Raw genomic sequence first — 13332 nt, 5'->3', positions numbered from 1 at the left:
ATAGAGATGGGACTACTTGGACAGATAATGAGAGTATTGTTTTCTTGTCTGTTCTGTCTTAATTTGATTACGCTGTTTTTACCTGCAGACTATTTCTTTTATGCATTGTGAGGTGTCCTTGGTGTCTTTGAATTCTTCTTCTTATGAATGAACCTCTGGTCACAGACAAGTAAATGGTACTCTCAGATAGGGACACTATGTTTACAAGAGGGACAAAAATGTTCTCTTCATGCTTATTTTGAGTCTTCTTTATAGTCTGTATACCTTTCAGTGACCCCTTGGTCCTCTGTCTGGTAGGCCTGTTCAGGAATCCATCTATGCCAACATTTTTATAATGATGAACCATAGGTATACACGTAAAAATAGATATATACAACTACATTACTTGTACATCAAACTGGCTTTTCCATGCACATTTACACATGCTTAAGTCAGGATAATGAATTGATATGAAGCTTTGGGTTAAGGATACAGTTCCTATGGTACTTTACTGACATTTTTTGTCCAATGATACGTGAGAATCCTGCTTCCTTATTGTGAACCAGGCCACGTTGGGTCGGGTCATAAAATTCAGTCACATTGTGAGAAGTAGATGTGTCAACAACAGTCAACTCAGCAAACAGAGCAGCTCAGATACTCTCAAAGATATGAAACAGCTAAACAAAAGCTCAATCAATAATCAGGAACTGTGACAGCATGTGCGTCATCAAGGTCATGAAGGCCTAGATGATTTAATAGATGTATGTAATGTTGGCAAATATCTTCATTTTGGAAAAACAAAGGCAAAACAGAAAGTGTGCTCAATGGAAAAAATGACAGCTGACTCCATGTTCAGACACGTTTAGACTCAGATGAGCTCATTATTAATTGTCCATTACCGATCAGAATAAGTGCTGTCCTGATTTAATTGTTATCTATCCAAAAGTAATCTAAAATATTGTATTTATTTAAAAATGTTTCTACTATTATTATTTTGTATTATTATTATTATTATTATTATTATTATTATTATTATTATTATTATTATTATTATTATTTGTATTTATTATTATTATTATTTTGTATTTTATTATTATTATTATTATTTGTATTTTATTATTATTATTATTTTGTATTATTATTATTATTATTATTTTGTATTTTATTATTATTATTATTTTGTATTTTATTATTATTTTGTATTTTATTATTATTATTATTTTGTATTATTATTATTATTATTATTATTATTATTATTTTGTATTTTATTATTATTTTGTATTTTATTATTATTATTATTTTGTATTTTATTATTATTTGTATTTTATTATTATTATTATTATTATTATTATTATTATTTGTATTTTATTATTATTTTGTATTATTATTATTATTATTATTTTGTATTATTATTATTATTATTATTATTATTTTGTATTATTATTATTTTGTATTATTATTATTATTATTATTATTTTGTATTTTATTTTGGAGACTCCTCTCTCTGTTGATGCACAGGATTCCATGACCTTTATTTGTTCGTATGTTTTTTTTTATCTACATGGGGATAGTTTATCTTTTCAATCAACAAACTTTGACAACATCTAATTAGCTCGGCTGCCATACAAAGCCGTGCTTTGTTTCTGATATTGTATCCTAAAAAACTGAATGTTTGAGGCCCACTTTAGTGCAGCATTTCATCCACTATTTAGATTTGTTTATTCTTTATTTACAACAAATTGTTAGAGAAAACAATACACTTTTTTTTAACGTATATTCTTTTATATCCTTTAAAAAAGTGTCTGTTTTTAATAGTAAAAGGTTTTTGCAGCACACACACAAAAAAGGTATACCGTAAAGAGTTAAAAATAAATAGAGAGAAAGATAGTTACTTTATTTATCCCAAATTGAAAACACTGTTTTGACACAGTAGCAGTGCTGCCATGCAAAACACGACTAAAGCATATTTAAAAGACACAATAAAATACAAATATAAAAAAAGTAAAATGAATATTAGCGGCAAGTATATATAATACAAATTAAATGAAATAAATATAACATTAGCAGCAATTATATACAAATTCACAATAAGTTGGATATATATCACTAGAGAATTTAAATAATACACAGAATAAAGTAAATATTGAGTAAAGTGAGTACTCTATCGCCTCACTAAACTACAGGAATATATAGAAATATATTACAGCCAGATATTGGCATTGGATTAAATATGTATATAAATAAATAATTGAAGGAATATAAAGGAAATAGTGATTAAAAAATAGGTAACATTTCCAGTAAACTATTTATCAAACACAAACTGCCCTGCTGCTCCCCCCCTGCTGACGTCACGTCGCTGACTCAGGTCTGCATCATCAGAGCCGCAATCTGCTCACATAATGTGCAGGTGAGTGTCGGTGGGTTACTTCCACCTTTACCAAACACACAGCCTGGAGGCGGGTGAGTTTTGCAACACTTCTAACCTATGTTTATCCAGCAGATCAGCAAGTCTCCTCAATAATTCCTCTGACAAGTTTCAACAAGAGCTCGCCCCCCACCCCCTCCTGCAGAGAGGATGATGAACTTCATTTCTGGGTTTTGACACCGCCTGTTTTCTGTCTTGGCATTGTTGCTCCACCTCCATCGCCTTGAATTAAAGCTGCATTTGAGGCTCCGTCCGTGCAGTTTCTCGAGAGGAAGCAGACGGGAGGCGGGTTGCTGTTTCGCTGTTACAGAACGTTTTAAAACATGGCAGAGAATAAAATGGGTCCAAACCTCCAGGCTGGAGCTGGGATCTTCGCCAAGCGGTTCCAGAAGTCGTTGAACCGAGCTCAGGAGAAGGTGAGCCAAGGAAATCAAACTTTGTTAAAGTTTTTTAGGGTGCGTTTGACCTAAGAACTGCACCCTAGAAGCCCTGTCATTAGTTTGAGAAGATAACACAGGTTAATTGAAGCTTTGTCCAGCTGAAAGGGCCTTATCTTCTTCTTTAAGATGTAAAACCAGCTGCTCCTTCATGGGAAAGTATCTGTGTGTAATATTTTTATTAATGAATTTTTTGATTTTATTCAGAGACTCTATTTTGATGCACATAGCTCATATGTTTTTGTATATTTTCCAGAATATTTTAAATAAAGGAGTGTATCTTCTAGTCTGAGATATAAAATAAGGCAAGCTGCTCCTTCAGGGGAAAGAAAGGATGATATATAGCTATTGTTCACCCTATTAGAAATTGGCATAATGCTTCTGAAGAATTCCTATTGCTCTGTTGCAACTGATGCTTTCCCAATCTACTGTCCTCTAATGCACCTCTGTAACAAGTCTAAACTCATAATGAAATGCTCCTAGATGAGAGGATAACATCATGTCAAGCCTATTCCTCAACCTGATCATAACAGGGTGTCAAATTGGGACCAGAGACCATTTTTTGAATGTTATGAACACTATATTTGCATGGTTTCTGATGCATTATTGAAAACAGTATTGTGGGGTTTCCCAGTGTGAGCATGGTAGTGTTTTTCAGCTGTGTGCGGACACAAAACCTGCCACTTCCTGTCGTTGCACTTCCTCTCGCTGTTTTCTCTCTCAGTTCGTGGTTGTCTCGTTGGAGTTTTACAGTTCCACCAAAGTTAGGAGTGTGCATGTGCCGCTGAAGTTGCAAGGTCTTTTTTTGGGGCGTCCATTTCTCATAAATGGGAGTATACACCTGATAATGAGAGCCTTTGTTGCAGATTTTTAAAGTTAAAGGTCATGCAATGTGGCATTCTTGCTTCTGTGGACTCTGAAGGACACTGTAACAATTAGCCATGTGTGTCTTGTTCAAGGGCAGGGTAGGAGTGGTACTGTATAGGGAGCGCTAATCTGCTATAATTAAAGTCTGCTGAATCTGATGGGCCCTGTTTATTCTGACAATGATTACACTGTTGGACCAATACTCTTCTTTGTCATTTGTTTACACTCGTACTATGATATCTGCAGTAAGCTGTTATGGACCCAAGTATCCTCCCCGCAAATTAAATAGCATGCCAACACTCCAAAAACACTGTCACTTCTGAGAACCCATGCCTTTTTTCGTTCAGTCCTTCTCCTTTCTTGACCAAATCTGGATCCTACATTACCCACAATGCAATTCAGCTGCAGACAGTTTGGTTCGGACATTCTGCACAATCTCAATGCAAACAGACAAAAAAGTGCATGCCATAATTCATCCAAATGAGTGGAAATGTTTTGGCTTTGCGGAATAACTAGTGTGTCACTTGGTTTCAAAAGCCTATGAGTGTTGAGATCCCGCTGATGCTGCCAGTAGTGGGTAATTGTTAGGGAGTATTTTGTGTAAGCTTGTAATTTGCATCTCTTCTCTCTGTCCTCCTCTGACCTGGCTCTATGGCCTTACAGGTGCTGTGATCTTCATTAAGGAGGGGCAGCCTCCCACAGTGGGTACAAGCTCATGCTGACATAAGATTGGCTTCAGAATTAGTTTGGCAACCACTGTGGCAACTCGTGTCTACCGCAAATGTCTTGTCAATTCTCCGGCCGCAGCTCCGAACAAACCCAGCAGTGTTTTGCCGTCAAGTTCCTGCTATCCAGCATCTCTCTGTTTCGTCTCCATTTGCTTCAGAAGTTTCCACCACAGTAATTGAGGACACACTTATTGTTGAAGCCTGCCGTCACTTTCCAAAGTCAATACTTTACAGACACAAGGAAGACAATCAGCAAAAGTGATTATTTTGGTCTTGGTTGATGTTGACATAAAATGTTGCTTAGGCATGTGGTACTTCTTCCCTTTTCTGAAGGAATACTACAATTGGCTGTTAATGGGGAAATATTTGTAAGGTTCAAAATGCTCCAAAATACTTTCCACTGCTGTATTCAAGCCCAAGGAAAAACACTTGTAGTCTGCGACCCAAATAAAACCCGACTCAAGTGACCTTTCTTGATGAGACTTAGGTACCAGATTGTGGAGCCACAAAAGTCTGTATGCAATTGTTTCAACATATGCAGTAGGGCTCCCCAACCCATTGGAGTTCCTTCTTTAATAAGCCCCACTCTAGTAATCATTAATGCTGTGCCTATGCTGTGTAAATACTCACTGTGCCGTCCTCTCTCAGGTCCTTCAAAAACTGGGCAAAACCATGGAGACCAAGGACGAGCAGTTCGAAATGTGCGTCCAGAGCCTCAACAAACAACAGGTAACTTTTTCCACACAAGCAACAGGTCTCTCTACGTGGTCTAATCACTACAGGACTCGCATATAGGTCTTTTACATCACTTGGAGCTCATTTGATCACCCTACCAAACACTCCAGTTAACCAGTTTTGTTTTCGCTGCTGTTGTGGTCACACCCAGTTCACACAATCAGCTCGGCCTTGACAACAGGAAACACTTAAAAAGCGTTCAGCTCTTTCTTCTTCTGTTCTTTTGTTCTGCTTATATACAACTTGTAATTTCTCCTCATGACCATAAGCGTGTGTCTGTGGTTAACACAAGTTTAAGAAATGCTTACTTTGAATTCTACAAGATAAAACACCTCAAGTACGAGTGGATAAATAAACTACTTAAAGTCATCATGCAGAACATTAGCCGCCTCTAGCTTAGCGGTGGTGGTGTGAAGCCATCTGAATGTAGTTTGTTTACGGCCTAAAGTTAGCTTTTTACTTCTGCATTTATAAAAGTTGTGTTAATATATGGAGATTATACTGCTTATGAAACAGTGTATATATCAAAAAAGTGTTTGCCAAAGATCCTATTTTCTGCAATTTTCCGAAATCCAATGGAAAGCCTGTTGCGATGCTAACATCCAGGTCGACCTAGAAAAAAACGTCATCACTCTATTACTTTACAATGGTAATGACTGAAAAAGCACACTTCCTTTCTATGGCTTTAGCATTCATCAATATCCTGTTACTCCCTTGTTGTCACTTTTACTGCTGTTCGACCAAAGGTTCACTTCACTAGGTTCCTCAACGCTCATTCAGTGTTTAATGCAACACTGCTGTAGATATTGGAAGGAAACTGACAACAGGAAGGAAGTCTGCATGCTCACAAGACACGTTGCTTTCAGTTCACCACCGCCATCGCCACATTATAAGTTGTGATTGATATTTAATCTGTGGTAAAACAACAATACATTGCACATTGAATGCAGCTTGGGGGCTTGAAAAAGCATTCCTGTACACAAAAATGTCCCAAAGCACACGGATTTCAACACTAGGGTTAAAGAAATGACGAAGCATAAGTGTATCAGATCTGCTGAACAGATACCGTTAGTAGCTGTCAACAAGTTTGACTTTTTCTGTTTTGTTTTTAGACTGACGGCAACCGGCTGTTTAAAGATGTCAGAGCCTACCATGCAGCAGTGAAAGGTAGGTAATGAAAGCCACTCTTTACCCAAAAGAAGTTAGAGAAGAATAGGGAAGTGGATCTTTCTATTCTTGTACGCTGTGTCCAATTTTGCAATTCTGTCTGCGTTGCCATGTTCGAAAAGGACAAATAAAAGTCCTGCAGGGAAAATGGCAGACGCAGCATTGCATATGTGATTCATGTGGAAGAAACCACGGTGTTCCTACGGTTGTCAGCTCTTGCTCTTGCTCCTGCATTGTCAGGAAACCACTGTTGTTCTGACCTTCTCAGTGTGGGTGTAGCAGCAGCACCACAAACCCTAAAGACAATAGCCCCACAATGCATTGCAGTGCTGATGCTGGCTGATAAGGTCCTTTTTTATGGAGTTTTGATTTCTTTATTCTGTTCTACAATTCCCTCTTCCTCTCCACAGCCATGCACGAGACGTCCAAGCGCTTGTCCCAGACGTTAAGTGACGTCTACGAGCCGGAGTGGAACGGAGTGGAGGACTTCGCCGTCATTACAGAGGTAGGATGTGTTTGTTTGTACGGTAACCTGAGAGTTGCAGGGTCATTTGGTTAAATGGCAGCTCAGTCTGACTTCCTTCCACAAAGCAGTTTTAAGAAGCTTGATCTAATTTACCATGAAAATATAGGCTTCCAGGGTGGCCTAAACCCAACCAAACTCACCAATGGGTTCATATGCAAGTAGAAGTCCCTATTCATTTTTTAGGGGGGGGTTCCCTTTCCTGTAGTGTCTTTTTAGATAGGGTTTTGGGCATGTAAATAATACAAATATGTCCCCAAAAATGAAACTTTGAACCTGGGGTTTGTTCGAAGTCTGGATTACTCTATTTGAGCAAGGGATGCAAAACAGCACATACTAAATAACCTTATTTGCATATTTAAACATAACATTTAACACACTTCTGACACAAAACGAATCCCTTATGTGAGTGATTAATCTAGGAAATTCTCACCCGTAGCTTCTCCCCTTAATTCCATTTTTTTTAAAGACCCATATATTCATATCCTTATTATGAGATGCCAAGTATTTAGAGACTCTGGTTGCAGTCAAATTGATGTGATACCAACTGTGTCGCTTAGAGTGAAGACTTGCTGTGGAACGACTACGAAGAGAAACTCAGCGACCAGATCGTCCGCACCATGGAGAACTACACCAGCCAGTTCCCGGAGGTCAAGGTAACCCGAGGCTCTTTACCTCATACCAGTTCCTTGTGCCTCTTAAATAACACCAGTCTTATTTTAACAACACCCGTAGAGTTTATCCATCTTTTCATAACTAAAGAAACTCTCGTGTGTGTTTTCAGGAACGGGTAGCTAAACGCGGTCGAAAGCTGGTGGACTACGATTCAGCACGCCACCACCTGGAGGCGCTGCAGAGTGCCAAGAAAAAGGATGAAGCCAAAATATCAAAGGTAGAATTAGCATTATTAGCATAGCACATATTTTCAAAGTGGTTTCTACTGCAAGTATTTTTTATAACCTACTTTCTGATCCTCCTCAACAGGCGGATGAAGAGTTCAACAAGAGCCAGAATGTGTTTGAGGAGATAAACACCGAGCTGAGGGAGGAGCTTCCGGTCCTCTATCAGAGGTAAGGTTGAAATGAACTCTGAGATAACACTCGGAGGAATCTGCTGGAGGAGTTTTAGATCATTATCAAGGCAAGTTGGCACATCTGTGTGAGAATAGGAACGTTTACGTGCGGTTAGCTTTACCAGCCTAGGGAGTTGTGTTGGGTAAACATTATAAATATGTGTTTGCATAAGCAGCTCTCTGACAGGCTCAGGTTCAGAAACCTGTTGCCTATTTATTGTGATGGGAGCCGATTAACCAGGGGAAGGGTGGTGTTGGCAAATATTGACTTCCAAACCATGGGAATATGCTACCCTTTGATATCTTTGAGGCCAAGTAGAGCTAAAACCATCTTATGGAAGCCCTGAGAGGCAAAACAACATATTCTGTGGATGCATCCTCCCGTCTGAGATCATTGTATTTCTTTCTGTATTTATAAATTTAGACAAGTGGATAAAAAGGTTCCCCAAAATCATTTTTCTCAGTTACTTGTTTTGCAAATATCTGCAAAAATACTTAGTGAAAAAAGTTGTTGTAGTTATACATTTTGCCACAGTTGGCCATAAAATACACACCTTTTCAAACAACATGTATACCTTGTGTTTTAAAGTGAATGGAGAAATTAAACTCACCTGGAAAAAACACATGATTGTTTTCAGTCCTATGCTGATATTCGGTTTGAGTGTTGGACTTTTGCCTCTTGTGGAACAAATGAGTATTGCAACAACAATCACTTTATTTTGGCATGAAAAAAGTCCAAAGCACTAAGAAAAAAACAAAACGATTTACATCTGACTTGAATAATGGATCAGCAGACGAAAACGGGCCTCAGGTTCCTCTCAGGCTTTTGTTCTTTCTCGCCTTGAAGTCGAAGAGAACATGTTGCGTTGGATATGTAAATGTGCAAATCAGGCCTGTGAGATTTACAATAAAATGTCTTCAGACACACATTTTGCAGAACGTGCATACATGAATTAGATTACTTGCTCGGAAAGGGTGTGAGATTTGTAGTGGAAGATGAACTGAGATCTGTCTTTGTGTCTGCAGCCGGATAGGTTGCTATGTGACAGTGTTCCAAAATATTTCCAACCTGAGAGACGTCTTCTACAAGGAAATGAGTGTGGTGAGATGAGATGCATCATTTCCTCTCACTCTAATACTAATAATGTGAAGTCCTTAGATGTTTACATGATATTGATGTTGTGTTGCAGCTGAACCATGAGCTGTACAATGTGATGAAGAAACTGGAGACCCAACACTCGGGGAAAGCTTTCATCATCAAGGGTCTGCACAGGTAAGGCTGTGGTGATTTTATTCATGATACAACTTGCATTTATAGCGCTGTACAGCTGCCGTTTCTGTTCAAAATGCTGGAGTACTTTTACACTAATCAGGTAGATTTATAAAAGGCTAAATCAGAATCTCTTTATTGTCTTCTTCCTTTGGTAAAACAACATTTTGTATGAAGAAAATAGGCATAAATATATTAAAGCAGTGATAAAAGCGGCAGGAGCAGCAATGAGAAGGCGCTAGTTAAAGTGAATGTTAATGCACAGACTAATACAGACTACAACATTTAAATATAACTGAGTATTCATAAAAAGATGCTAAAATTAACCTCGTTGCTTCAAAAAAAGTCCAAAAATTACAATGTTTTTTTTTCTTCAAATAGCAGTCAAAGAAGAGGAAGACTCTGGTTATAATAATTTTATATATAATTAAAATAATGAAAAAGTATATATACAAATAAACATTTAATTTAGTTTATATTTTATTATTATCTCATTTCCAATCCTAATTATTTTTCATGCACCTACTGTATATATTTTTTTATAGTCTTTATTAATTTTGGCTTAAAATACATGTTTAATTTAATGTAGTTCAAAAATAACAATGTTTTCTTTTCTTCTAATAGCAGTACGAGCAAGACGAAGAAGAGGAAGTCTGTGGTTATCTCCAACCCCATCCCCTGCAACACCGCCTTCCCAACCGACCACGTCTCCATCCACACAGGAAACGGTGAAAATGGAAAAGACACCGCTCTGTCTTCCTCCCTCCAGACGGAGGAAAACGTCGCCTCATCCAAAGACTCGTCCGACTCCGAGTTCAGCTCCAGCGGCAGCAACACGCCTCAGAGGCAGTCGGTGTGTGAGCAGGAGGAAATGGGGAGTCTCAATGAAGAGGAGGAGGATGAGGAGGAGGTGGAGGCAGAGGAGGATGCAGAAGCTGAACTCGCTGCCAACCAGTCCGATGACTCCGGGGTCGGGGTCCCGAAGTCAGAGGCTGCAAGTCAGGAAATGTCCGAACCCTCTGACGCTGCAGAAAGTACCCCGCAGAGTCCGGAGGAGCCGCAGGAGGAGAAGGAGAAGGAGAAGGAGAAGGAGAAGGAGAAGGAGAAGGAGGAGGAGAAGGAGAAGGAGGTGGAAGTGAGTGAAGCACCGTCAGAGGAGGTGAAGCCCAAAGCTCCACCTGTTCCCGCCCCACGCGTCTCCTTCCACTGCACAGATCAACCCTCACTGAGACCCACCAAGGAGCAGGAGGAGGTAGAGGAGTCCTCAGAGGCTTCAGACAACCAGGAGACGGCTGACCCCGGAGAGGACTCCACTTCCCATAACCCACCAGGCTTCCTGTACAAGGTATACAGCTTTTATTAATCAGAATCAGAAATAGTTGTTTTTTGTGACAGTTGTTCAATTTTAGAATAATTAAAATAAAGGAAAATCTATAATCTATAATAAAATAGATAAACATAACAATTAAACTAATACTTCCAATAAAAATATGTTAAAGTGAGTAAAATATTATAGAAAACATAACAGGCATGTTGACTTGATTACAGTAAGTTGCACTCTTAAGAGTCAAAAAATTGAATTTGGAAATGTTGGACGTTTAATCTCAGATCCTACAATAAGTCTATATTTACGTATATAGCCTAAATAAGGACACAAATGCAAACATATAAACCCATTAAACCACCTTTTTCTTACAGCATGAAATGATGATGATCAAGGCCTTTTTAACATTGTAGTTTTTCTATTATCCACTAGAGTAAGACATGTTGTTCTGTGATCAAATACACCCAAATATTAGCGTTCCAAATCTGGAAAATGTGTTTTTTTTCTTCTAATTTAAACTAACCTTTTATTTCCTGTTTTTCACCAGAGGGTGGCGCTAGAGAGCCATGCAGCATCTGAGGAGGGCCTGCTGCAGTTTGAACAGGGAGACGTCATCCTGGTGCTGAATGACACTCAACAGGTGGGTTTTTGTAACTCTCACTTTCTGTGGAAGATAGAAGATCACACATTCTCTGTCAAATCTGCTCCGTTCCATTATGGGGAATTCAAAAGACTAAAATAAAAGGTCTTATCTGAACATCCTGGGGCGTAAAGAAACTGTCTAAAAGAAAACTGATGGATCTGATCAGCTCATCAACAAATCAAAGAAAGAAGACTGGAAATGATTTACTGAACATTTCCGAGGACCTCAGAAAAAGGCACTTCACATCAATGTTCATATTCTGAAACAAGTGCATTGTGAACAGAAAACAGGACAAAGAAATAAAGTGAAACAGACAGTGTGCAGACTATTCCATTATTGGGCTTTTTGTAGTTTTTTAGTATTGGGTTTAGTCATTAAGAAAACCAAAAAGTACTGGAGAGTTTTTCAAAAGTTTAATTTGTGAATAAAATACTTCCAATTATTTCCAGAAAATAGAAAACTCTTGCAAATATCATATCAAAAAACATGACATCACACGTAAGTAAATCCTCAAACTTCGATCAGAGGGCGTATTTGTTTCTACAACTGTTTCATTTGTTGGTGTGTGTGTGTGTGTGTGTGTGTGTGTGTGTGTGTGTGTGTGTGTGTGTGTGTTGCAGGAGGGTCTGCTGAGGGGGATCAGGGAGGAGAGCTGGAAGCAGCACCGGGATCTACATCACTCTGGGATCTTCTCGGAAAGACTCCTCCAGCCTGAGCAGGAAGAGTGAGGGCGCAGTCACTCCTGACCCGGTTATACTTTCTCGTTACGTCAAGCAGTGTGTGACTCACACACACGGAGGGAACGATCCCATATGTTCTGTGTGCAGGAGCTGTTCAAACAGATGGCCTCACACGCTGCGATGTTGCAACTCCTGGAACAAAAGTGAGCTTCAGAACATTTGACTCTGTTAGACGTTACAGTATTTTTACTCTTATTGTATTTTTAATAGTCTTTCTGTGAAACACTGTGAAACAAAACCATGTCTTTTTTTATACCAACACTGTGATCTTGTGTAAAATGTCCAATAAAGTTCTAGATTAAAGGGAAGCGTGTCGTTCTGTTTTAAATCAAGCCGATTTGAATTCAGTAAGGTTCTGCTTTGTGTCATCTGTTAAGCTGATGAGGGACTTTCAGATCTACAGGATGCAGATAAGAATAAGCATTTTGTAAATAAAGGTAATTGTCTCTGCAGGTTGAGATAGAATCACAATGATTCACCAACATGGAATGTGAAAATACCGTCTAGACTTGGAAAGTGAGACACAGCGACTGATTTACTGTGAGGAACTAACCGAGCGGCCGATCACTTCTAGGTGATACGCTTCTACTGTGTGGAAATGAGAACCTGAAGTGTGTCACTTTGTACGCATCAGCAGAATACGTCCGTACTGGAATCAGTACTAGTGTTAGCATTAGCATGGGTTGTTCTTACTGAGGTTCAAACAGGTTCACACACTCGACATAAACACAACAAACAACTCATCTCATGTAATGAACAATCAAAGATGGAAGTGAAACATAAAAAAGGATCATAAAAACAATTCCTCAAGAAATAATAACACACTTAAGTAGTAATTCATAACAAAAAGAAGTTGAAGTTATTGTCTGAATTTACCCTAAATTGGATATTGTCTAATCTGTGCTTTCAGACATATTACATTCCCCCAAAAATAAGGTATTAAAGACAAAGTAATAATTAAAAATAATTAGCACACATTAATACTTATTTAATACAAATAAATATATTCAAGATAAAATAAAAATGTAAAATAATTTGACAATAAGAAACATTTCCACTTAAATGAAAGTATTAAAGACAAAATAATAAAACAATTCATGTCTCTGTTACGTGACTACATAACACATGTGTAGTGCACATGCCCACAAAATACAATTTGATTATAGTTTTTTTAAATGAAGATATTGGTATTCTTCTTTGGTAAATAAGTCCCAGTTCTGGATCACCAACAGGGGGAGTAAAAGGACAGGGTTCAGGTAACTGCAGCTACAGACCTGTATCCTGACTGTTTCACTGGTCTTCAGACTGATTGCTGTGATTGGCTGGTTTGGTTTAGACTTGGGTTCGGTGTGGTTACAGTTACCAGCAACCGTCAGGGAGTGTCAACAGGCCCACAATCCATCAACATCATCATCACCCATC

General features: G+C 38.3%; 1 protein-coding gene across 3 annotated transcripts; it reads left to right on the top strand.

Moving 5' to 3' along the window:
• The first annotated feature begins 2423 nt into the window (after positions 1 to 2423).
• On the top strand, positions 2424 to 12218 carry bin2b (bridging integrator 2b). 3 transcript variants are annotated; one of them, XM_063911012.1, is made up of 12 exons: positions 2424 to 2820; positions 5085 to 5165; positions 6284 to 6338; positions 6749 to 6843; positions 7422 to 7517; positions 7646 to 7753; positions 7846 to 7931; positions 8960 to 9035; positions 9124 to 9206; positions 9831 to 10548; positions 11075 to 11167; positions 11791 to 12218. In XM_063911012.1, the coding sequence occupies exons 1-12, from the start codon at positions 2728 to 2730 to the stop codon at positions 11896 to 11898; spliced, it is 1692 nt and encodes a 563-aa protein (XP_063767082.1). In that variant the 5' UTR covers positions 2424 to 2727; the 3' UTR covers positions 11899 to 12218. The 3 variants fall into 3 exon arrangements, with proteins under 3 accessions (XP_063767082.1, XP_063767081.1, XP_063767083.1); XM_063911011.1 differs by having other exon boundaries at positions 2428 to 2820; positions 9828 to 10548; XM_063911013.1 differs by lacking the exon at positions 2424 to 2820 and adding an exon at positions 4275 to 4694 and having other exon boundaries at positions 9828 to 10548.
• The last annotated feature ends 1114 nt before the right edge of the window (positions 12219 to 13332 follow it).

The sequence above is a fragment of the Eleginops maclovinus genome, chromosome 20 (assembly GCF_036324505.1).
Source record: "Eleginops maclovinus isolate JMC-PN-2008 ecotype Puerto Natales chromosome 20, JC_Emac_rtc_rv5, whole genome shotgun sequence".
Taxonomy (NCBI): domain Eukaryota; kingdom Metazoa; phylum Chordata; class Actinopteri; order Perciformes; family Eleginopidae; genus Eleginops; species Eleginops maclovinus.
The sequence above is the reverse complement of the archived record's forward strand: the minus strand, read 5'-3'. Positions and strand labels throughout refer to the sequence as shown.